This window comes from Python bivittatus, unplaced genomic scaffold, assembly GCF_059951505.1.
Source record: "Python bivittatus isolate LINGU-HERP-01145 unplaced genomic scaffold, Pbiv_v1 ctg000980_np1212, whole genome shotgun sequence".
NCBI classification, from domain to species: Eukaryota; Metazoa; Chordata; class Lepidosauria; order Squamata; family Pythonidae; genus Python; species Python bivittatus.
This window is the reverse complement of record NW_028277125.1, coordinates 61,020,004-61,046,619: the sequence shown is the minus strand read 5'-3', so window position 1 is coordinate 61,046,619 and position 26,616 is coordinate 61,020,004. Positions and strand designations below refer to the sequence as shown.

The following is a 26,616-nucleotide window of genomic DNA, read 5'->3' as shown; positions in this document are numbered from 1 at the left end:
ATCGATTAGTAAAAATAATAGTAGTAAGTTTCTGGAGAATGTATGTAATAGTTTTAAAAACTATTGTGTAATAGTATTAACTTGGGTTTAATTTGTTTTCTTGTAATCCTTGAATATGTTCCATGGATGAAATTTGTGTAATTACATTCTTTAAAGTGCTGCTATTACATTGCTGTACATTACATGATTCTGTAATACAAATATTAACATTAGATCCTGCAATATTCTTAACCCATATGTTCAATTTAATTTCCATTCATGCTTTTTTTTTTAATTTAGGGAGTTGCTTTATTGCTTTTGGACCATATATTTAACCTGTAGCATTATATAATTGTAAAAGGATTGTGGCAATACTACAGAAAAATACAGAAAAAAGTATAGTTTCTAAATATGCAAACTTGATCTCATATGAACAAACTATTTGTACAATCATCAGCAACAATCCCAGAGCAGTCAAGTACTGCAATACTATGCCACCGCTGAGCTTTTGTTGGAAGAATGGCAGCTGCCTTTCCTTAACTGTTATTGAATATAAACTGGTATTGTTTCAGTGAAAAATAAAATTCTAAGGCTGAAAATCCTACACACTTTGGGAAAGTATCCAAAGAGATATAGGAAACTTTGAATTTCCCCCTCTGAAACTGGTCATGAACTCCAACCTCAGGGGGAGAAATAAAATATCAGGTTCATTCCCTTAATCCTTAATGCAGAAAGGATTTTTAAAAAGTATAGCAGGATGGGTGTAAAACAGGTAACGCAATGCCAGAAGGATGATGGGACTCAGTGGCACAATGGCTCTCTGTAACACCTGACTCAAAAGATTTTCTTGAAGCGGGAGGGATTTTGTTTAAAAAGGCTGGAAGACAAACCCTGTTCCATCCTGCTTTTTTGTCCTGATGATCTACTGCTAACAGGGCAACAGATTTATATTCTTCTACCTAACTAGCCATTATCCCTGACCAATCAAGTACTGAAGTCTTTTTATTTATCTTACTCTAGAATATATAATTGTAACTCTTTCTCCTTTTCCTCCCTGCTTTGTCTACATAGCCCACCATGTTTATGAGCATTAGAGCTTTTGTAACATAAAGCAACCACTGCTTTAGCATTTCTATTACCCTTCCATTCACTTATTTAGCAAACACTAACTGTCCATTCTGTCTTTACGCTACATGTCTGTTAAACTGGCATGCCTGTTTCCAATATTAGGAGAAAGGATATAGTAACTATGCTACTTTCCTCTTCTGTAATAAATGGGTGCCTGTGTTGTCAGAGTTAGGTATCTATAGAAATAACTTATTCCTCACATTCTTGAAGCATACCACATGGATCTGCTGTTTGCCACACTTCTGGAAAATGTTCCAGCATTCATCTACATAAGTGTGTATCTTTGAGTTCACATTTTCATACAAATGAAGGCTTTGCCAGAGCAATAAGAAAGGAAATACAGCAGTCTTAATCCAGTTGGAGTTATTGTGATGTATAACACAATCCTATGCATGTCTATTAAAAAAAAAACAAGGGTAATTAAGTTTAATGAGGCTTATTTCCAAGTCAGCCTTGGAAAGGATTGCAGCCTTAGCCCTATAGCTATACTAAGTAGTCACTTATGTAAATAAGTAGTTTTGTTAGATAGAGCATCATTTAAATAATTAAATGAAATATTAAGAATTTTATTTGTTAAAATAGCAAGTTTGGCTTCTGAAATATTCATGAAGATATTAAAATTATATATGTAGATACTCTTTCTTAAAATGCATGGGGTGTGTAAATGCCTTAGATCTATGGGTTTTCCTCCCCCACCCCTGCTTTTTTTAATTATAGGCCACTATTCTACCCTTCCAAAGATCTCTGCTACGGATGGGGAGGGGAGGGTCCAAAGAAGACCTGGGATCTAGAAAAGGGATGTAATGGGAAGGGAGAATTAGGCAGAAGCAGCTTGTGAAAGTGGAGAGATTTTCAAGAGGCACAGACGATAGGGGTTGAAAACAGGGACTAGAATATCTCCACTGCATAAGCAGCTTCTATTCAATCCAAACCAGATCATCTTATAATTTTTCTTGCTAGATTAAAATTAAATTAAAATTAAAATGTGTCATTTTAATCTTCTTTGCTTCAAGCTTGTTCTTCTCATTTTTTTCCATACTGGTAACAATGATGATTAATAAAAGTTATGACAGGTTTTCCACTAAGAAAATTAATCTAATGGTAAGATACAATACAATAACAATAATTAGATTGCTATAAAAGCATCCCTAAGTAAATAATATATTTTTCACACATGTATCTACTGATGCATTATTCTATCATCTTCAGTGTTACATGCAGACAAGTATATACATATCAGAAAACATAATATAAAATGCTGTTATGAAAAATGTCCCCAGTACCTCACAACCATCCTGGATCATCCATTCAATAACATTACAGTGTCCTCCATCAGTAGCCCAATGCATAGCTGTACATCCCCCGAAATCCCTGGATAGCCAGGAAGCTCCTTGGGATCTGAGATACTGGATAATATCCAAGTGACCAGCAAAACAAGCTATCATTAAACTGCAAAATAAAAGCATTTATTAAAGCCAAAGCACTTATTTTGAATGACTGATAAATGGAAAGTAAATTAAGTAACCCCTGTGTTAGTCTACATACAATTCTAGTTAAATATTAGTTTTCTTGAAAGAGATTTATTCTGTCATATTGTATATTGCTATATTGCATAACAGAAGTACCTCACCTTTTGCAAATGCAATTTTTTTTTTTGATGATCATCATCTCTATACCTTTCTCAGTGAGTAGGTAATAATTAATTTTTCACAGCCCAAAATGCCAGATAAGGAGGAAATATTTTGTATTATATAACTTTTTGAAAAATTGCTGGATATCAGGTTCCTTTGCCTTTTCACACTAACGTAAGAAAATGGTTCTTCCACAGATGGGCAAATAAGAAACCCATTTATCTTCATCCTTGACTCAAAGCTTCAGAAACAGATGACCAAACTTCATTAGAAATTAAAGTTGCTGAAAGAGCATATCTCTGAATAAAACACATGCCCTGATATACTCACATCATAAGCTAATTCCCCACCTCATGGCTCAGCTCTATATCAAAGAAATATGTGCAGGAATCCCTGAAGGACTCATGACAGGTATAGATAGGCCAGTCTGACGACTTCTTTGTGAAATCTCCTTTGTCAGACAGACAGAACAGATAGACAGACAAATCTGGGCTTTCCAGACCACCAGCTTGTCCAGACAGTGCAAGGAAAAGTTTGAGTTCCTATTTCAAAATACTCCCTCAAAAACCTTAGGATGAATTTAACTGCCACTGATTCTCTTTCAAGAGAATCTGATGTGCGTAGTTGTGGTTCATGAATGAAAAATTCATTTTTTATGTTTGCATATACCTATTTAGTTCAGTAAGACTGAGGTAAACATTTGTATAAAACCAACCCAGTTCTAAGAAGTATATCTGGTGAGTTTAGGATTAAAGGAAAACCTTTAAAACTGCTTAACTTTCCAACTGTGTACTATATCAGCAATTTTAAAAAGGGAATAAAAGTTAAATAAGCACATTTATTTTCACAATCCAAACTCAAGAGGTATATCAAGTCTTCAGTCTTAAGTTCTCTGAGTTGAAAAAGATCTATATATTCCCTCAAATGTACAGGTTAAAATTATTAACACACTTTTGTGAAGGCTGTTCTAACAATAAAATATGCAACAATGGGTGCCCTGCAACCTATCCCACTTTGCTGTTTTATAGGTGCAGATATCTGTCATAAAGTGTTTCAGAGAAGGATCTAATAAGGAATTCTCTTTTGACAACAGCAGTGGTTTGATTAATAAAAATAACAAAGTTGCTTGACATAAAAAAATTACTTTATAAAAGATTTTAAAAATTACGCCAGTTGCTTAATCTTGCATTTGAGAAACTGGACAATATAACTGTCTTGATTTCATAAAATCATCTTAACATTGACTTCACTTAAATTAGATAAATATGACCATAATGAAGTAAGTACTTTGTATAGCTGGTTTCCATTATAATTTTTACAAGTAAATGAACACATATTTTCAGTTCAATGAGATCATTAATACATTAGGAAACATTCTTCATGCATATGTGAATTGTACATGAACTTCAGAACTGAATATACTTTTATTTATTTCTCAGGACCCTTGCTTTATATACCTCTAATTACATATTATCTGCTCAAATATCTGTAAATATCAAATTGGCATTGGATAATAAGTAACTATTACTTTACCTAATATCTAATATTAAAAGGAAAAAAGTTATATACAATGCTGTAAAATGCTACCTGATATTTATGTCGGTTTAACCAGGATACGTTTTCACTTTGCAAATCGATTTAGCTAGAATTAAAGCACCAAGCCGATTATATATGGATTCTCCCCCACACCCACCCACCCAAAGAGTGGATGAACTCAATGCAATTTGTTTTGCCTATACTGCCCTTTGCAATATTGATGCATGTAGTATTTACATATGCTTGGTAGTAAGACTCTGCAAAACTTTAAAAAAAGATACTTTACAACATGTACAAAGCACCTCCTTTCAAATAATTAAAGCAGATGTGATTCAGCTGACATTGCATGCTGGGGCATACACAGCCTTTTTGCAGGAAAGATAGTGAATGAAGTGGTAACATATACACACAAATGCTGAGATAGCTGGGAGCAGCTTCTGAAGTAGCTGTGTGAGCTTGGAAAGATGCTGCTGCTTTTATGATCCAAACAGAAGTGCTTTGTAACATTCCTGTGCATTGTGAAATACTTTTTTCCAAACACTTTACATAGCCTAATTGATAGTCTCAATTATATAACTACCTCCTTCAAACAAATAAACATATTTAATATAATCTTATATATTGCATTTTATACCTGTCTTTTCCACTGGAATTTTTCATGTTCACATCTGCTCCTTTTCCTACCAAAAACTGTACAAGACTAGATACAAAAGAGTAGCATCATATTACTTTCATATTTGCACTATATTGTTTTCCAAAACTAGCTTCCTTCCATAGCTTATAAAAATACATTTCAAATTTAGACACCAATTTTAATGAGTCCTTTAGTAAGAAGTGGATCAAATTAAAAATAGCTTTCAATCTCAGCTTCATAAATGCTCTGTTTTATAAGCTAACAGTATTGTCTACAAGTCATTGCAACCATTCGTTCAAGATATTTTAATCTATAACTGATTAAATAATTTGGAGCAAGAAAAAACAACTGACATTCCATCTTCATTCTCAATGTACAATAGAATATTGTAATATAGAAAAATTGTTAACTATATTATTATATATTACAATGATAAATAAAGCGATCAGAACACTAAAAAAGTGAATTTTAGGACTATCACTGAAGTAGTATACTAGTGATAGTATTTTTATTTGAATCCATATATAAGTCCAAGCACAGTGGCAATAGGTTTTTAAAAAGTCCATCAACACACACACACAAATGACAGAAATGTATCTGACAGCATAGATGGGCTATTCAGCAGCAGTGGGCTATTTTGTTGTTCAATCTGTTGAGTTTTCATATTTGACTTCAATAGCTGAATAACAGTTTTATTATTTGCATCTTCCCCTATGGGTTCACAGTCATGGAACATAAGTGTTCAAGAGTACCAGTACTATAGTATATGTGCATAGTTACGTATATTTCATACAAAATTCAAAAAGCTACAAGTTTAATACAGAAACCCTACTGTTTGTAACTAAGACTAAGGAAAAATTAATATAATCATGTGGAGAATGATGGGAAAGAACTGACAAAGTCCTCTTGAGTTAGATCTCCAAGTACATAACCATATAGCCATTCTGTTTTGAAAGCACTATTAATTTCATATAATTCTAAAAAAAGACATTAATCACTGTGATCTAAACAGGTACTAAAATGCAAATCTATGTAGACTGAAGTAAAATGTAAAAGAAAGGTAATGCTATACCTTGTATATCCTTTTTGTGAAGCAACCATCAAAGCTGTAAGTCCTAGTTTATTGAGTGTATCTACCACAACTTGCCTTTTCAAGAAAAAAAAAACCTCATTATCCACATAGTGTTTCAATCATCACATTTCTGAAGAATATTTTATAATGTTATTGCACTTTTTGAACCATAAAATAAAAAATACAGTGGAACCTCGGGTTATGAATTTAATTCATTCCGTGACTCTGGTCGCACCCCAAATTGGTCACAACCCGAAGGAAATTTTCCCATAAGGTTCAATGTAATTACTGTTAATCCGTTCTGGTGTGGAGGACAGGGAGGCGGCTATTGCTTGGAGGGAGCGTCCCCCTCCCTACGACCACGTGTCAGGGGCGGAAAATGGCCGCGGACCACGTGTCAGGGGCGGAAAAATGGCCGTGGACCACATGTCAGGGGCGGAAAAATGGCCGCGTATCCTGCTCGTATCCCGAGGCGGAGTTTGCAAATTGAGGTAAATTTTTGCGGCCGGAACTGGTCGTAACCCGAAAAGTTCGTTAACAGAGGCGTTTGTAACCCGAGGTTCCACTGTATTATTAGTCAGTGAAAGCAAAGCCTACTTTGTAAACAATGCAAAATATAGGAAGTTATTTGTAGCTGAAATCCTGAATAAAGGAAGGAAGGAAGGAAGGAAGGAAGGAAGGAAGGAAGGAAGGAAGGAAGGGAGGGAGGGAGGGAGGGAGGGGAGGGGAGGGGAGGGGAGGGGGGAAGATAGATCCCAGTATCACCAACAATGGTAAAAATTTCAACAGCTCTTCGTGAAGCAGCATGTGGAAGCTGGGGCTGGGTACACTTTTGCTCAGTTTTGGTTGCTGTGCCAATTATGCCCCAGGATGCCCTGATAATGGTGATTAATGCCCTGATCCACATGGTTAGACTACTGTAATGTGCTTTACATGGGTCTGCTTTTGGAGGCAACTCTGAAACTACAGTTGGTCCAAAATGTGGTAACAAGGCTTCTGATAGAACAACCCCATCAGAGTAGAATTATACCTATTCTGCATTGGCTGCTGGGTAAATTCCAGACCCAGTTCAAACTCCTAGTAATTGCTTTTAAAATCTTTCATTGGCTGCACCAGGTTATATCAGGCAACCAAGTTATATTGGGGAAGAGAGAACCTGCCCAGTCAGTATGACCTCGAGAGGGCCTGTTGAGAGCCCCACCCCACTGCCCATTCTGCAAAGTCTGTGACAACGGGCTTTTTCAGTGTTGGACCCTGTTCTTTGGAACACCTTACCTTCATAAGTGAGGATGGGCCCCCCTTCCGTGTATTTAGGAAGCAAATTAAAACTTGTGTTATTATAGTGAGCATTCAGCTCCTAATTTGTCCTGGTGCTTCTTGTGTATTTAATTTTAATTTGTATTTACTTGTTTGCACTTTATATTATGGTTTTAACTATGTATACCAGTTATGTTGTTTGCCATCAGGAGTCCTAATTTATTGAGGCAACTTATAGATACAGTAAATAATAAATAAATACCTAAAGAGGGAACATGAATTGCTGCCTGGTGATAACCCAAAAGGTCTATGTAAGATGCAGGTCTGCAGAGGAGAAATTCCAAGAGCAAACAATACAGCTTAGGCTTGCCCAATAAATACTGTTATCTAAATGGCTGCAGTGTATGACAGCAGCTTTCGTGAAAGAAAAAGCTTGGAATCTGATCAATCTGGTTTCTTCTATCATCATGTCTTCTTTGACGTGTTACATTTTAATTTCATTCTAAGAGGTCAGAGATAGATTTTTAAATGTATATTCTTTCAATGTAGCCTATATTCTTCAACGTGTCTACCACTATTTGTGCAATACTTTCAGAACAGTATTTTTCTCCCATTTATGATTGGGAAAAGATGAGTGTTAGCAATTTTTATCTGATGCAAAAGATTGTTCTGGCCAAGAAAATTCAGATAGGTACCCAAATTAGATTCCAACAGAATTTATGTAGATTTTTATATTCCTAATACCTAATAATAACTAAGTCTATAGTTCCCAACCTGTGTGTTATGGTACCCTGGGGTACTGCATTGAACTCAGAGGGGCACCTGGGATATTTTGCAGAGCACAATGAAAAAAATTACTCAGACAGTAATGTTGTAGTGAACCAAAAAGCCTGGGAACCTTGAACTAAGTCACTGTTTAGTTTCTCCATTTTCACCATGACATAATATTGTCCAGAGAGTACCAAATTTTGAACAATCTCATTTTCAATGTGCCTAAGGGTTCAACATTAGTTTTCTTTAAATTTATATTGAAATGTGGAGAACCTAGAGCACATGTGGAAAATTTCTAATCCTCCAGAAGCTGTTGAACTGGTGTCCATCAACTTCAGTTAACATAGCAAATACTGAAGATGCTGGGAATTGCAATAATTGGAGAATCTCAGATTTTCCACTTCCAATCTACACAGTATCCAATTTACAAAGTATCTTGTTCACTTCCATGATAAGCCAGAAGTGAAGCCATTCTGTATGTTATTTTTGCTCTCATTTTACTAGTCCTAGTTTTCCCTGCTCCCTTAGCTCCACCACTTTCATACTGCCTTGTTTCATTCATGATTTGGCAATTGCTTAATCCTCACTAGAAATAGTTGTTGTGGTGATGGTGGTGGTTGTTATTATTATTATTTGATTAGCCATCAGGCCATATCAGAAAAAAAAATACAGACCAATAATAACACCATATATAATAGAATAGAATAAAATATATGCCAGGTTCCTCTACTCAAGGGGAATATATTTTAGCCACGAAAACTATTAGATCGATGGTTCTATAATTGCTAAGATCCTCTTCATTCCCTTTTTTGTATATAGGAACCACAATTGCCATCTTCCATCAAACCTTATATGGCAGTCATTATTTATATATGTGAATAAACCCACCAAGAGAGGAACCCACCAGTTGGGGTAACTTTTAAATAGATTGGGCAGTAGAAAGTCCTTGCCAGGGGCTTGACTGCTCTTCAAACCTTTTATAACAGACTTAATCTCATTTTCTAAAACTGGTGGCCAATGGGCTATACCTTCTGTAGGTAATAAATCACTTTTTAATAACTGTTTCTCAACAGGTTCCAAGAGAGCAAGCAAGTGATGATAATAATTTTGCCAAACCTCAGCTGAGTTTATTATATCGAATACAAAATCTCTTTTTTTAGGAGTCTGGCCACAGAGTGCCAAAATATAACCAAATTATGATTTCTAGAAATAGTACATGAATGGGACCTCACACTAAACTTCTTTCCAAATAATTGCCACTATGTTCAATACCAAGAGCAAAAAGCATACTACAAAATGGAAAATATAGGACCACCCAGATCTTTAAACACTAAGTATTTTTATTAAGATAACTGACCAGTCCAGATAGATCTTTACAATATTCTATCTTCCTTCATGCCATAAGAGTGAATGACAGGTAGCACTGCGTGTATTATCACATATGCAGGTTGCTTCTTCCAGCCTAATGCTACAACCTGCCTGACTTTAAAGGCAAAAGCTGCTGCAACTGCATTTGCTACATGCAAAAAAATTATCTCTGGATTTTTCTTTAAAAAGCAAACACCCATCATGAAGAATAGTGGCACAGAACTGGTTGTTCAAGGTCTTTGAACTCTTCTCCCTACTTCCCTTATTGGACTGCGCTGTCTGTGGTGGCAATTTTCAGCCCCCTTCTTTCTCCCACACTATAAGATATATAAGGTCTTTTAGGTATTCTCCCAAAACACTGCCATGCTTTAATTTTCTTCTCATCTCTACTCTCTTTCTTTCAGAAAACTGATCAGTGATATAGGAGGCTTATAGCACCAATGCAATAAGTGCTTTGGCTCACGTCAGTCCTACTGCTGTTCCATATAACATTCATTTCCACCCACTATATAACTTCCAACTCCATCACTACACACATTTAAAATGTTCAGGGAAGACCCAGATAATTCCTTAATATGCTCAAGTTGCATGCTTTATTGGCATCTTTGTATTGGCCGAGAAGCAATATACTGTAGGCTACTAATCTCTTAGTCTAACCACTAGCTGCACCATGCTGAAATGGAATTCCTGCCATCTTGCACTGTATCTTCTTCTGCTGTTCCTCCATAAGCGGAATCTCTTTCTTACCAGCACGCATTATTAATGATAATTTGAAACACTACTGGATCCAAGCCAGTGTTATACTGGATTTGTATAACACAACTCATATTAGAAATTTGTTACTAGGTTTAAAAAAAAGTGGTTCAATATTTAGAAGCTTATGCAATTTTCATTATTACCTTTAATCTGTTATCACACATATACAGGTATTATAAAATGTGAATCCTTTCCTACCTTCCTTGAAGAATACGAGTAACATCGTCTAGATCATTTCTGCTTACAGCACGGTGGAGCTGCTCCCCACTCATTGGTTCACCTAAAGAAAAAAAGGAAGTTAAAATATATATACTATCTGTGTTCTGTCAATCATTAAAAATGTCAAATAATTTATTAGTTTTCACATATTTCAATATAGCATGTGGATATCTTTAAAGATCCTGTTTTGTTGATAAAGGAATTGTTCAAAAGATGAGCTCAAAATCTTTTACTGGGAAATGCAAGAAAATTATTTTGAAAGCTTTGAAACAATTTTCCCAATGAATACTCATAAAGAAACAATCAGTTAACATATACAGTATGTGTATATACATATACGATAGATAGATAGATAGATAGATAGATAGATAGATAGATAGATAGATAGATAGATAGATAGATAGATAGATAGATGGATGGATGGATGGATGGATGGATGGATGGATGGATGGATGGATGGATGGATGGATGGATGGATAAGATAGATAGATAGATAGATAGATAGATAGATAGATAGATAGATAGATAGATAGATAGATAGATAGATAGATAGATAGATAGATTTTACATCACTGTTTTGTTTTTTGTAGCAAAATAAAAAGAAGAGATGCTAGAAAAGGTAAGAGCTAGAAAAATTCTTGGTCCAAATCTCATCTCATGAGATGCCTAAGGGCTTTAGGTACTAAACACTAAAGGCCCTCTTAAGTCCAGTTAGACTCCTGATATTTACATAAATATTACCCTTCAGTTTTCCTGACAATAACAGAGAAGTGGTTTGCTAATGCTGCCTTTTGGGATGTTTTCTGACTTCCCATTCAAGCCCACAGCTCCAATATTTCCTAATGGTCTTCCATCCAAGTATTAATCAGGCCCAACACTATTTACAGGCAAAGCCAGTCAAGTGCTTAAGTCATCGGTTATTTTTTCTGCCACCTTCACTATCTACAATATGGAGAAATTAATTATATCAGACTTGTTGTATGAGAATTGTTCACAAAAGCACTGAACAGTTAAAAATTAGATTTTAAAAATATTTTAATTCTCCTTTATTATGCTGCCATGCATCTCTATTCTAGTCAGACTATGTTGTTCTCACCAATATTGTAGGTTGCCTTTACAAATAGGAGTATGCTTCCACTTTGTTAACAAGGGGCTCACTATGAGATGGGTAGGAATATGTGGCACTGTGGGCTGGGAATAGCAGTGTGGCTATCTGGACAACCTAACATGGCTGGAAAGAGATAGCTTATTTGTATTAAGCTGTCTGAGCTAGCATGAAGAGGTTGCAGAGCAAGAAAGGAACAAGGCCTGAATCCAGAAGGCACATAACCAGAACAGTATGGAGCAGCAGCAGCAGGTTGTCACAAATGAGTCAAAAACATTACACTTGTTCATTTATTTATTGAGGAAAATGATTCAAAGCTACATGTTTGTGTGTGGCAAAAGTATGTGAATCTCTAGGATTATCACTTCATTTGAAGGGGAAATTAAGAGTCAGGTATTTCAATCAATGGGATAATAATCAAGTTTGAGTGTGGGAGATCCTACTTTATTTAAAGAACAGAATTCTGGGTATTCATTATCAAAGTCTGATCTTCACCACACAGGTATGTGGAAGTATGTCATGGCTCAAACAAAGGAGATTTCTGAGGGCAGTTGTTGATGTTCACCAACCTGGAAAAGGTTGCAAACTATTTCCAAAGAGTTGGGGCTCCGCCAGTCCACTGTCAGGCAGATTGCATACAAATGGAGGCAATTCAACACCACTGTTACCCTGCCCAGAAGTAGTCAACTAACCAAGATCACACCGAAAGCAAGGTATGCAATACTCTGGGAGGTCTCAAAGAACCCCAGGGAAATATCCAAGGAACTAAAGTCCTCTCTTGTATTGGTGAATGACACTGTTAATGGGACCATCAGGAGAACACTGAACAACAATGGTGTGCATGGCAAGGTTGCAAGGAGAAAGCCCTCATCTCTAAAAAGAGCATTGCTGCCCATCCACAGTTTCTGAAAGACCACATGGGTAAGCCAGAAGGCTATTGGAAGAATGTTCTGTGGGTGAATGAGACCAAAATAGAACTTTTTGGCCTGAATGAAAAGTATTATGTTTGGAGAAAGGCAAACACTGCATTCCAGCATAAGAACCTTATCCCATCTGTGAAATGTGGTGGCAGTATTATGGTTTGGGCCTGCTTTGCTGCTTCTGGACCAGGACACCTTGCCATCATTGATGGAACTATGGATTCTGAATTGTACCAGTAAATTCTACAAATGTCAGGGTATCTTTCTGTGAACTAAAGCTCAAGGGAAAGTAGGTCATGCAGCAAGACAATGACCCAAATCACACATCATATGACCCAAAAATGGTTAAAGCAGAAGAAAGTTAATGTTTTGGAATGGCCAAGTCAAAGTCCCTGCCCCTCAAGTCCTGCTGTGTTGCCTAATTGTGGCAGTGGGGTGTTCCTGGGAGGGATAAGCGAAGAACGTTGGGAGTATATGTCAAGGGTATATATTCCCAGCACGGTCACCCAAGGTGTGAAGGTCATCCCAGCTGCCCAGATAAAGCAAGCAGGCACCTATATTGGGCAGCAGCAATATAGGAAGATGCCAGAGGCAGATGATCACTTTAGTGACAATGGCAAAACCATCAATTCATACTTTGAGGGAGAAGGCAATAGTAAATCACTCCTGTATTTTTACCAAGAAAACCACACGGATAGAAAATATAAAATGATAGCACTCAACATGCTATTGAGGAAGAGCGGAGGATCTTTAGGAGTACTAATGATGTTTATGGCATGACTAGATGAAAGCCGTTTGGATGTCTAGTTGCTGATGTTGCCATACAAGAAAAGAAAAGCTGAAGCTGCAAAGACAGAATTACAGTAGAAATGTGGAATGTAGGAAGCAGGAACACAGAAAAGCTGAACACAGTACATTTCTAGTATGAAATGAAACAACTACAAATTGACTTTTAAGCATCAGCTAATTGAGATGGACTGGGATGGGACACTTTCAATCAGAAGATCACACCATTTATTACTCAGGACATGTAAAACAAAAAAGAAAAAGTGTTGCTTTTATAGCTAGGAAGGGTATAGCAAGAACATACTTGGCTACAATGCAATCAATGACCAAATAATATCGATTAGACTTTGTGGACAACCTTTTAATATGATGATCATTCAAGTTTATGCTCCAACCACTGATGCAAAGAAGAGAAAGTTAATGACTTCTATAATCAAGTTCAATTTGAAATCGACAGAACATGCAAGCAAGATGTGCTGCTTGTGATTGGAGACTGGAATGCTAAAGTTGGAAACATGAAAGAGGAAAATGTAGTTGGATTATATGGCTTAGGAAACCGAAATGAAGCAGGAGACCAACTTATCAATTTCTGCCACTCCAATGATTTATTCGTAAAAAACATTGTCTTCAAACAACCAAAACAAGGCCTCTATACATGGACATCACCAGATGGAGTATATAGAAATCAAATTGACTATATTATTGCTAAAAGGAGGTGGAGGAGCTCAATTACTGTAAGACTGTTTCCAAAAATTCCTGTGGTAGTCACCCCAAGAAGCTTTTTATAGAAGAGAAATTTCACTTACTGTAAGCACCATGGTTAACATATGCAATTTTGTTATTGTTTTCTGAAGGAGAACCTAACCTGAAGAAGAGAGAAGAATTAGAACTGGAAGGTTGTGCTTACCAATGGTTTACATATGCACAGTTGTTGGAAAGATTTAAATTAGATAAGAAAAGTTATGAATTTACCACTGAGAAAACTAAGTTTGTATGTGGTTTGTGTACTAATGACGAACATCTTATTGCTAAAATATATAAACTTTTGTTAAAGATGAATTTGGAAGATGAATATGTTAAAGATTGTATGGTTAAATGGGCAAAAAACTTTGGATAAAACATAATGTTAGACCAATGGGAAAATATGTGGAATAAATTATTAAAGTTCACTCTTAATTATACGTTAAATGAAAATTTTTATAAAATGATGTACCGTTGGTGTTTGACACCAGATAAATTGTCAAAGATGTATAAAGGAATTTCAAATGTTTGTTGGAAATGTAATCAATGTGAAGGTACATTCTATCACTTATGGTGGACTTGTGAAATGGCTAAGAAATATCGGAATATAATATATATTTTGATTCAAACGATTTTGAAATTAGACTTTCCTTCTAGGTATGATGGATAAACAAATGGAAACCCAACACAGAAATTTATTTCTTTATATGAAAACTGCGGCAAGATTTTTATACGCACAAAAATGAAAAGATTTACAAATACCTACAGCTGAAGAATGGATATTGAAATTAATGGAATTGGTGGAAATGGCGAAACTGACTACTTTGCTCAAAGAGAGGGCACTGTTTAGCTTTGTTTCTAATTGGAAACCACTCTTAGACTTTTTGACACTCAAAAAATGCAATTTTGATTTTAGGATTTGTTGACTGATGTTATAGAAATATCTTGTACAAATAACATGTATTATTGAAATAGATTGATTTTAAGAATTTTCTTGAATATTAGATTAAAAACTATTTTATTATGTAAACTTACAGATATTAGAGTAAGAGGTGAATATATTTTACATTTATACCTGTACCAAGGAAAGTCAGAAGCTACTCTTTCTTTTCTATGCTTTTTTTCTCTTTTTTCCTTTTTCTTGATTTTCCTGTATTTTAACTTTTTTTGAAAACATAATAAAAGTTATATTAATTTAAAAAAAACAGGAATACGCCACAGACTAGCACTTGGTAGAACAGCCAGGAGGCCTTGGAAAAGATCTTTAAATGCTGTGATGTGTCTACACCTACAAAGATCAGAATTGTGTAAGCCATGGTATTCCCTGTGGCACTCTATGGAAGTGAAACTTTAAAGAAGTAGGATAGGAAGAGTATTGACGCCTTTGAATTTTGGTCTTGGAGAAGACTCCTGAGAATACTGTGGACAGCCAAGAAAACAAATCGATGGATCATTGAACAAATCAACCCAGAGTTCTCACTCAAGGCACAAATGACCAGGCTCAAATTAGCCTACTTTGAACACATTATGCGAAGAACCAGCTCTCTGGAAAAGGCTCTAATGCTGGGAAAGGTGGAAGGAAAGAGAAGAAGAGGACAACCAGCAAGGTGGATGGACTTAATTACAGTGGCAATGGATGCACCATTGGGAGACTTGAAAGAAGAGGTTAAGGATAGATCATCATGGAGAAAATCTATCTATGTGGTTGCCAAAAGTCAAAAAGACTTGATGGAACATAATCAATCAATCAAGTCAAAGTTCTAACCTTAATCCTAGAGAAATGTTTAGCAGCCAGTTCAGGTCCTTCTACAACATTCCTGAGCTGAAGCTGTTCTGTAAGGAGGAATGGGCTAAAATTCCTCCAAGCCAACATGCAGGATTGATCAACAGTTATTGGAAACATTTAGTTGCAGTTATTGCTGTCCAAGGGTGGCATACCAGTTACTGAACGCAAAGGTTCACATACTTTTGCCATACACAGATATGTAGCTCTGGATCATTTTCCTCAATAAATAAATGAACAAGTATAATGTATTTGATTCATTTGTTTAACTGGATTCTCTTTATCTAGTTTTAGGACTTGTGCAGATAATAGATCATGTTTTATGCAGTAATATTGAAAATTCTAAAGGGTACACAAACTTTTAAGCACCATTATAAGTCCATCATGCCGTTTAGAAGACAAAAATTGTATGGGTTGAAATACTAAACTAACTATCAACATCCCCGTTACTCAACTCTGTTTTAGAATAAATACATGCTGGACTTTGGATACTGAGCATATTTCACTTTAAGGATTTACTTTTGAAGACTTCTTAGTGATGACTAAGGATTAGCAATGACCAAGATTTCCAGTAACATAAATTCAAGCATACTTTCTTTTAGTGACACATTTAGATGACTTACAATTGGGTAGAATATAATAGCAAGCTTATAAATTAATCCCAGGTTTTGGAAGTAAATATATTTATTACATTTTTATACCACATTTCTGAGTTAACATCTTAAAGCAATATACATATAAAGATAATAATGATTATTAAAATGCCACTAATAAATTTTCTAGGTCTGTAAAAAAATCCCAGCTAATATAAAAATATACATTAAACATTCTGGGTAGAGAGAAAAGTTCGTACAGAGAAGGCCTGGGTGAAAAGATTGGGGTCTTCAGTAGGCACTTGTGAAGATGTACTGATAGCAAATGCTCAGATATCATTCTGGAGAGCATTCCAGGGACTAGATGTTAACAGAGAGAAGGCTTATGATATTAGGCAAGTTGTGGTATAAACGCTAGGACTCGTGATGATACTACCGATCATACATGTTTCATGCAAATTTTAAAACAGTAATACTCATTTCATTTACCAAAAGTTGAAATGAAATCAATAACCTTATGTCCTGAGTATAAAATATAGAGAAAATTAATATCAGGAAATATTTTCAGTGGCTATAAATTTCAAAGTATATTATGGAGTTGGTTAAGCAATATGCTACCCTGTTTGTATCATTTGAGTCTCACAATTTCTGAAAGTTACTTAAAATATTTTTTCTAATAACCATATTGTCTAAAATCTAAACTCCTTGGGAGACTTAAAAAAAAAATAATTAACTGCATTTCCTAAGACTCTTTGGTTTTGATGGAATCTCATCTCTGGTATTTAGTGGAATTCATTTCTGTTTTCCTTGTGCTTCCCAAAAGCTCATTAGGGAAGATACAAAGAGCTAATGCCAGATGAGAATTAGAAAAGGCCTCAACATAAGCAGAAATAAATTCTTGATACTTTGGATCCAGGTTTTAATCAAATTTTCAAAAAGCTATAACTCAGCAGACCATGACTCACCATCTTGCTAAATAAGCTATGGCTCAGCACAGTAACGAAGTGCTCAAGAATGTATTAAATCTCTATACTTCTATTTCACCATATACCAAATTGCCTTTCAAGGTATTTCAAGAGGATATTCAAAGAGTATCCTATATTTTTCAGTTTAAAGAAATGAAACCTTCCTTATTTTCTTAACTAACTTTCTCATTGTCAACCTCTGTTCTCATCTGCAATGCAATTTAGAAATAATGGCTATTTCTCTCATGTTTCCCCTTCATGGATCACTGCCTTGTCGTGGCAAAGGGGCTTGCGTAACTCAGTGAAGCCATGAGCTATACCGTGCAGGGCCACCCAAGACGGACAGGTCATGACAGAGAGTTCTGACAAAATGTGGTCCACTGGAGAAGGAAATGGCAACCCACTCCAGTATCCTTGCCAAGAAAACCCCATGGACAATGTTAAAAGGCTAAAAGATATGACGCCGGAAGATGAGCCCCTCAGGTCGGAAGGTGTCCAATATGCTACTGGGGAAGAGCGGAGGGCAATTCCAAGTAGCTCCAGAAAGAGTGAAGCAGCTGGGCCAAAGCCGAAAGGACGTTCAGCTGTGGATGTATCTGGAAGCGAAAAGAAGGTCCGATGCTGTAAAGAACAATATTGTATAGGTACCTGGAATGTAAGATCTATGAACCAAGGCAAGCTGGATGTGGTCAAACATGAGATGACAAGATTGAACATCGACATCTTGGGAATCAGCGAACTGAAATGGATGGGAATGGGTGAATTTAATTCAGGTGACCATTATATCTACTACTGTGGGCAAGAAGCCCTTAGAAGAAATGGAGTTGCACTCATAGTCAATAAGAGAGTGGGAAAGGCAGTAATGGGGTACAACCTCAAAAATGACAGAATGATCTCAGTGCGTATCCAAGGCAAACCATTCAACATCACAGTAATCCAAGTCTATGCCCCAACCACTGATGCCAAAGAAGCTGAAGTTGACCGGTTCTATGAAGACCTACAACACCTTCTAGAACTAGCACCAAAAAAAGATGTCCTTTTCATGATAGGGGATTGGAATGCTAAAGTAGGAAGTCAAGGAGTAATCAGAATAACAGGCAAGTTTGGCCTTGGAGCACAAAATGAAGCAGGGCAAAGGCTAATAGAGTTCTGTCAAGAGAACAAGCTAGTCATAGCAAACACTCTTTTCCAACCACACAAGAGACGACTCTACACATGGACATCACCAGATGGTCAATACCGAAACCAGATTGATTATATACTTTGCAGCCAAAGATGGAAAAGCTCTATACAGACAGCAAAAACAAGACCAGGAGCTGACTGTGGCTCAGATCATGAGCTTCTTATTGCAAAATTTAGGCTTAAATTGAAGAATGTAGGGAAAACCACTAGACCACTCAGGTATGACTTAGATCATATTCCTTGTGAGTACACAGTGAAGGTGATGAATAGATTTAGAGGATTAGATTTGGTAGACAGAGTGCCTGAAGAACTATGGACAGAGGTCTGTAACATTGTACAGGAGGCAGCAACTAAAACCATCCCAAGGAAAAAGAAATGCAAGAAAGCAAAATGGCTGTCTGATGAGGCATTACAAATAGCTGTGGAAAGAAGGAATGTGAAAAGCAAGGGTGAAAAGGAAAGATATAAGCAACTGAATGCAGATTTCCAGAGAATAGCAAGGAGAGATAAGAAGGCCTTCTTAAATGAACAGTGCAAAGAAATTGAGGAAAACAATAGAATGGGGAAGACTAGAGATCTCTTCAAGAAAATTGGATCTCTTCAAGAAAACGTTCAAAGGAACGTTTAGTGCAAAGATGGGCATGATAAAGGACAAAAAAGGCAGGGACCTAACAGAAGCAGAAGAGATTAAGAAGAGGTGGCAAGAGTACACAGAAGAACTATACAAGAAAGATCTTAATGTCCCTGATGTCCATGCTGGTGTGGTCACTGACCTTGAGCCAGCCATCCTAGAGAGTGAAGTCAAGTGGGCCTTAGGAAGCATTGCTAACAACAAAGCTAGTGGAGATGACAGTATTCCAGCTGAGTTATTTAAAATACTAAAAGATGATGCTGTTAAAGTGCTGCACTCAATATGCCAGCAAGTTTGGAAAACGCAACAGTGGCCACGGGATTGGAAAAGGTCAGTTTACGTTCCAATTCCAAAGAAGGGCAATGCCAAAGAATGCTCAAACTATCGCACAATTGCACTCATTTCACATGCTAGCAAGGTTATGCTCAAAATCCTACAAGCTAGGCTTCAGCAGTACGTGAACCGAGAACTACCAGATGTACAAGCTGGGTTTCGAAGAGGCAGAGGAACTAGAGATCAAATTGCCAGCATTCGCTGGATCATGGAGAAAGCACGAGAGTTCCAGAAAAACATCTACTTCTGCTTCATTGACTATGCAAAAGCCTTCGATTGTGTGGATCACAACAAGCTGTGGCAAATTCTTAAAGAGATGGGGGTACCAGACCATCTTACCTGTCTCCTGAGAAATCTGTATGCGGGCCAAGAAGCAACAGTTAGAACCAGTCACGGAACAACCGATTGGTTCAAAATAGGGAAAGGAGTACGACAAGGCTGTATACTGTCACCCTGCTTATTTAACCTATATGCAGAGTACATCATGAGAAATGCCAGGTTGGAAGAATCACAAGCCGGAATTAAGATTGCAGGGAGAATCATCAATAACCTCAGATATGCAGACGATACCACCCTAATGGCAGAAAGTGAAGAAGAACTAAAGGGCCTCTTGATGAGGGTGAAGGAGGAGAGTGCAAAAGCTGGCTTGAAACTCAACATTAAAAAAACTAAGATCATGGCATCTGGACCCATTAATTCCTGGAAAATAGAAGGGGTAGAAATGGAAGCAGTAACAGACTTCATTTATTTGGGCTCCAAGATCACCGCAGACGGAGACTGCAGCCATGAAATTAAAAGACGCTTGCTCCTTGGGAGGAAAGCTATGGCAAACCTAGATAGCATATTAAAAAGCAGAGATGTCACCTTGCCGACAAAGATCCGCATAGTCAAAGCTATGGTTTTTCCAGTAGTAATGTATGGCTGTGAGAGCTGGACCATAAAGAAGGCTGAGCGCCGAAGAATTGATGTCTTTGAACTGTGGTGCTGGAGAAGACTCTTAAGAGTCCCCTGGACTGCTAGGAGGTCAAACCAGTCAATCTTAAAGGAAATCAACCCTGATTGCTCATTGGAAGGACTGATAATGAAGCTCAAGCTCAGATACTTTGGTCACCTAATGCGAAGAGAGGAGTCTTTGGAAAAGACCCTGATGCTGGGAAAGATTGAAGGCAAAAGGAGAAGAGGACGGCAGAGGATGAGATGGTTAGATAGCATCACTGAAGCAATGAGCATGAAACTGAGCAAACTCAGGGAGGCAGTAAAGGACAGGAAGGCCTGGCGCAATATGGTTCATGGGGTCACGAAGAGTCGGACACGACTTAACGACTGAACAACAACAACTCTCATGTTTGTAAAGAACCAGTACAGTTTAATAGCTAAGATGGTGAATTAGGACTGGAAAGTCCCAGGTTCAAATCCACCCTTGGTCATGATATCTCAATAGGTGACTCTGGACCAGTCACTATCTTTTAGCCCAAACCTACCTCACATGGTTATTGCAGGATATAATGCTATGTAGGTATGCATTAGCACTTGGAGGAAAGGTTTAATAAATAGATAAATAATAGGAACCTATGTATGACAGGCGACTTGGTGGCGCAGCGGCTTAATGACGCTGAAAGTTGCCGGCCAGAAATGGTCGACACTTCAGCGGTTCGAGCCCAGCTCCACACAGCAGAGCGAGCTCCTGCTTCCTCCCCAGCTCCTGCTAACCCAGCAGCTCGAAAACTTACGTGAGTAGATAAATGGCTACTCTCACTCCGGTGGGAGGAAAAATGCTGGCGGCGCTTTGCAAAAGGAGACAGGAGTAGTTGCCGGTAGCGTGGAAAACCGCGCTCGCCCGAAAAAGGCGCGAAGCAACGGAAACCCCGCCTCCTGCGTTCACCAGCTGGGCTCCACTCTAGGCACTGGCAAACCACTTCTGAAACACCTTGCCTTGAAATCTGCAGGGACTCATTCAGGCAGTCGCCGCAGAATCGGTAACAATTGAGTGCGGATTAAAAAAAAAAATGTACACAATAACTCTGACACTACATGCAAAACTTTGGCATACAGATATTCCCTTTACGTTGGCTTTTTATCAGATAAGTACTTCCTATAGCTGCATCCACAGGTGGGCTTGACATTGCATGGATGTATAAAAGGGTGAGGCTTCAATCACACCATCATCTTGACTTTTTCACACCTACACACACACAGGATGCCACTAATTTTCTGCTTGTTTATCCTTCCCAATTATCAGCTTATTTCATAATACACTTGTAATACACTTGTAAGGTGTAGTAAAGCTTTCCTTGTGGATTACATAAAAAGGAAGAACAACAATTATATGTTAGTAGCCATTTTCCCTTTTTTACATATCCAGTATATAACATGCATGTACCCTTGTGCTAGAGCATTTTCTCTTTCTCGGATATCTTGTGGAGCAAATAATAGATACAATCCACAAATGTATTCTCTCCCATTTCCCCATGTACATACCCTCTACCAGGCCAGGGAGGGGATCCAAATAAATCCCAGGGACTGAAGCCTATTATTGAGTTCAGGCCATATGATAATTGGATTTGCTGAAGCTTTGTTCTCTATACGAGTTTCAATGGCAGACATTTACTTCCTGATGGCAATGTGCTAAATTTATGACATTGGTCTGCTGCCAAAAAGCAGCTGGACTTTAACATACATTGTTTTATATGTTGAAGATATACCTTCTATTTAGAATTCATGGGCTGTGAGGGATATTAATACTTTTTATCAGCTTATTGCCAATTAAATTCTTTAAGCCATTTGAGTTATTGCAAGAGGAATGTGGATCATCTAAAACTGCACAATGGCAGTATATTTAATTAAAACATCTTCTGCTTTCATTTGGTTGAAATGAGTTAGCAGTATCTAATACTCCTGAATTACAATCAACATTGAAATGTGTTTTGAATTATTCTAAATCTATAGCATTATTCTAAATCTAAAAGCTACAGTATTTTTACAGAAAATTGAAGGAGATTATTTAGATGGATTTTGAATTTATCAGTATATGAACAAATACAGATTTACTGAGTATGGGGTACAGGAAAAAAATATATTACTTTTTATAATGGAAAGACAGTGCAATTCCCAGATATAAAGTCTTGAACTGATGAGATATGTTTGATCTCTGCTTATGTAATGGAAAGACTGATTGATGGCACTCCATCAGATCAAAATATAATGCTTTATTTAAAAATTAAGGTTTTAAAATTATATTAATTTGTTACTTTTTTGTCTCTTTTTCTTCTTTTGCCTCTTTCTGTATATTAAAGCAAGAATAAATAAAAAGTAATCCCAATGGAATACTTAAGAGGAGTAGAACTTGCATACTGAAGAATTTGCATGTGGTTGATGAGACTTTTCCTACTTTTAGTCTGGGGAGCTAAATATTTGAAATTCAGTAATGTGAAAAAAAAAAAGATCAGAGAATAACAAGGAAGAGCAAATACAAAATGAGTCCAAAACATAGCCCTAATACGATACTGTTTAAATGAGAGCACTACTATATCTTTAATTTAATGAACAAGTTTCTGCTTTCCTTCCAAAGCTGTCTTCATTTTGCATATATTTCTATACTATTTAACATTTTAACTATGTATTGTGAACTTACTTGTTGTAGTTACACAAACAGGTGAACTATAAACAGATTCTCCTTCAGGGTCTGTGACTTTAAGCCGAAATCTGTAAGTTGTTCTAGGTTCAAGACCTTCCACAACATACTGTCGGGCATATCCCCTAAAAAGAAAGCAATGTTATTTTTTCCAATCTATATACTACTAAAACTCTTGTGTCTGTTTGTTTGTAACCTTCAATTGGGTGAAACAATGCATCATAGGGCAACAATTTTTGAACCAAGATACCTCAAATGAGCTAACTTACAGAATGTGTCCAAAATCCAGGACCCATTACTCCTGTGGGATTGAAATTTGGCAAAGTTGTGGCCGCTTCAGCGCCGCCATGCTGCTGTAGTCAGCCACAGTCACACAATCGTAATTTCCAGTGCTTCCTGACAACTTCCCACAAGTCAATGGGGAAGCTGGCAGGAAGTCTAAACTTGATTCTGATTGCCAATGTTCCCTGCCAGCTTTCCACAAGCAAAGTCAATGGTGAAGCTGGCAGGAAGTTGCAAGTCCAAGGCCAGCAGGCAGGTAAATGGCTGCTGCTGGTTGGGGAATTGAGCAAGGCAGTGTGTGAGAGGTGCAGCAATGTTGGGGAGGGTGCGCAGGAGTGTGCGAGAGGCACGGCGCTGGTCAGGAAGGGTGCGAAGGGGTGCCTGAGAGGTGCGGCAAGGGTCAGGGAGAGTGCACGAGGATGCAGCACAGGTTGGGGAGGGTGCATGAAGGTGCAGATTGGAGAGGGTGAGTGGGGGTGCGACATGGGTTGGGGAGGGTACATGATGGTGTAGTGTGGGTTGGGAAGGATATGGGGGAGGGAGGGAGGGAGGGAGGGAGGGAGGAAGATTTCCAACACTCTCTGCCAGCTTCCCACAAGAAAAGTCAGTGGGGAAGCTGGCAGGAAATCAGAAATCGCTCCTGCTCCTACTGCTTTTTTGCCTACCACCTGTGGTCATTCTGTTTCTCTGTTTAGATAAAGAAATATCTCTGAAATCTGAACCCAATGGGTCACGGGTTGTCTATTACTAATATTTTATTGTCTAACATTTTAGACAATAATGTAAGGGTAATCCTCTACAAATTTCAACAACATATTATCATTGTTAATATCATGTATTACTTAATACCTGTGAATGTCAATGCTGTTGAAGAAAAAAATTCACAGTGAGTAAAAGTGAATCAATTTTTTAAATACTTACTATTTTTCTTTATTATGCATCAATGAAGCTATCTGCATATTTATATATCCTGTGTTGTCATGTGATGACTGCAAGACAGATGCAGAATAAATTCATCCTTGCATAAATATCTAAACTATGCAGATGTAAAAAAAAACATCAGAGAGATGCAAGGACTGAACATCTTCGAAAACAAGAGTCAGAACATCTGCAGAAGTGTCATCAAATATACACTTCCAACCTATTTTCAAGGACGAAAAGACAAGGTTGATTATGCTAATGGTGTGCACTAGGATTAGACCAAGACATCAGAATCACACCAAAAGTGTCATGTGCTACTGCTTCGTTTAATAAAAATCTTCCTAAGATTGTTTCATAGACCTCTCAGAATAATTTAAAATTTAAAATACCGTTGATGGTATCAGATAGCTATCTTGATAAATGATGAAAAAGGGAGTACTGAAACAGTCTAATTCTGCCACCTAGTGAAAAATTCTCCACAGAATCTTCCCAAAAATACCTAGTAATTCAAAACAAAGCAAGTAACAGCAGTTAGGGGACCACTGATAGGCAATATAACTGTGTACTCTCTCTTACTTTCTCTCTGTATGATAAATTTCCAAATGTAGAAAATAGTTGATAATCATTAATAAGAAATATGACTGAAAATTGCCTCAAGTGTTTGCAACCATGATTCCATGGCTTGGCACAGTATACCAATACTGTTTATGTACTGTCTACCTGCTCCACAACAATCTCTTTCTGAGCCAGGCAAGGTAATCTCTTGCATGACAGTGAACTATTCAAGACTTCTTGTCTTGGGAGTCTTTAACATTTCCACTAAGGTTACCCAATTAGAAATGACTCAGGATTCCAGTCCCCTATGTCAATGATGGAGGTGTCCTAATTGGTATTTGGCCCCATGAATACAGTAGGATGCACACAGGATTTGGTATTCTGTTTGGCTAGCCAGTGATCTTAAAACAGATCTGTAACTGTGGTCAGTTTTGGACTGGCAGTTGATATGTATTTCTGCACAGTGGATGATCAGTAGAAAGAGTCTGATCATATCCCTGAAGGATCTGGTGAACAATTTTCTGAATGGGTTTGGGGAATTTCCCACCTGATCTGTCAGTGAAACTGTTGAAACTCTAGCTGATCTGCGGAATGGGGGGACAGCCCAGGCAGTTGATACAATCATTTCTATACATCTTTCCTCTAGCAGAGCTAAATCAGCAACTTGGTTTACCAGGGAACTGAGAGCAATGAAGAAGTTAGGTAGAAAATTAGAGCCTAAGGTGGAAGAACTCCAAGACGGATCAGTTCGCACACTGATTTGGATCTACATAAGGCTCATCTGAACTCATACCCAATGGTAGCAGATGCAGCAAAAAGGATTTATTTCTCTGCCCCCATTCTGCACCAAACACAATGCCAGTGGTTTACCATATTCTGGAATAGCTTCTCCATTAAGATGTTAGGGTAGGGAGGCTGGAATAGTCAGGGGATCATCAAGAGCAATTTTCATCGTTCTTTGCAAACAAAGTAGATTGAATTGTCTTTGGCTTGGACTCTAGTGTTGGGGTTGGTCAAAAAGAGTTAATCTTGACATCTGTCCTATACATATGGGTTATTTTCTGCTTGTTGTAGAAGTTGAGAGTCGGAATTTCTCAGGAAAAGTTAATGATTATGGCAATAACCAATAGCTGTCCAGCTTCAAGGCAGAGAAGCAAAAGGCTTAGAACCCATGGAGTACCATGACAGATTAAGGGCAAAAATAAAAGTTCATTCAAAAGCTGCCAATCTTCTATCACTAGAGCTTTTTCTCTTGATCAGGGGTTCTGGATTTTTGTTAACTAACAGGTTCTACTGTATGAAAACATTTGAAAACTCCTGCTGTAAATCATGGGAAGTATGGGAGAAAGAAGCATTGGAATTAAATTATAGTGAGCATAAAGAAGGAAATGAACTTTCATCATAACAGATGGCAATCAACTGTTTCAGTGGTTTCCTAGAATGCAACAAAGATTCTTATTCAGCATTGTCATATTGTTTGTTGAACAGTCTTAAGATGAGTACAAGCCTAGAGCCTTCTTAAGCTATTCCAAGTGTTTGAAAAATTCTGCTGAGGTTTTGCCAATGAGCCTGACATGTGTAGATACTAAGGATGTGAACAAGTCATATGTAGAAATGTGAGCTACCAACTGCTTGCTTGACCCTTGCCTTCCTAGCTGATTAAATTAATCAAGTTGGGATTCACTCTATAGTTAAGAGATATGATCAGTGCCTTCCTGAGTGTGGAAAGTGTTTGTGTCTGCTTAACATAGGCAGTTACAAGACCTTTCCTGAAAAATCTCTCCCTTATCCTGTAAGATCACTATAATTATAAGCTAGTTTCTAATATTTCAAACTT

General features: G+C 37.4%; 1 protein-coding gene across 1 annotated transcript in view; it reads right to left on the bottom strand.

The window, feature by feature from the left end:
- Positions 1-26,616, bottom strand: part of FANK1 (fibronectin type III and ankyrin repeat domains 1) — a 41,414-nt gene that overhangs the window by 13,056 nt on the left and 1,742 nt on the right. Inside the window, exons 2-6 of the mRNA XM_088132114.1 lie at positions 23,022-23,146; positions 10,331-10,412; positions 5,981-6,055; positions 4,909-4,974; positions 2,391-2,556 (exon numbers count right to left, since the gene is read on the bottom strand). Coding sequence (XP_087988240.1) covers positions 2,391-2,556; positions 4,909-4,974; positions 5,981-6,055; positions 10,331-10,412; positions 23,022-23,146 — 514 coding nt within the window. The remainder of the gene's footprint in view (positions 1-2,390; positions 2,557-4,908; positions 4,975-5,980; positions 6,056-10,330; positions 10,413-23,021; positions 23,147-26,616) is intronic.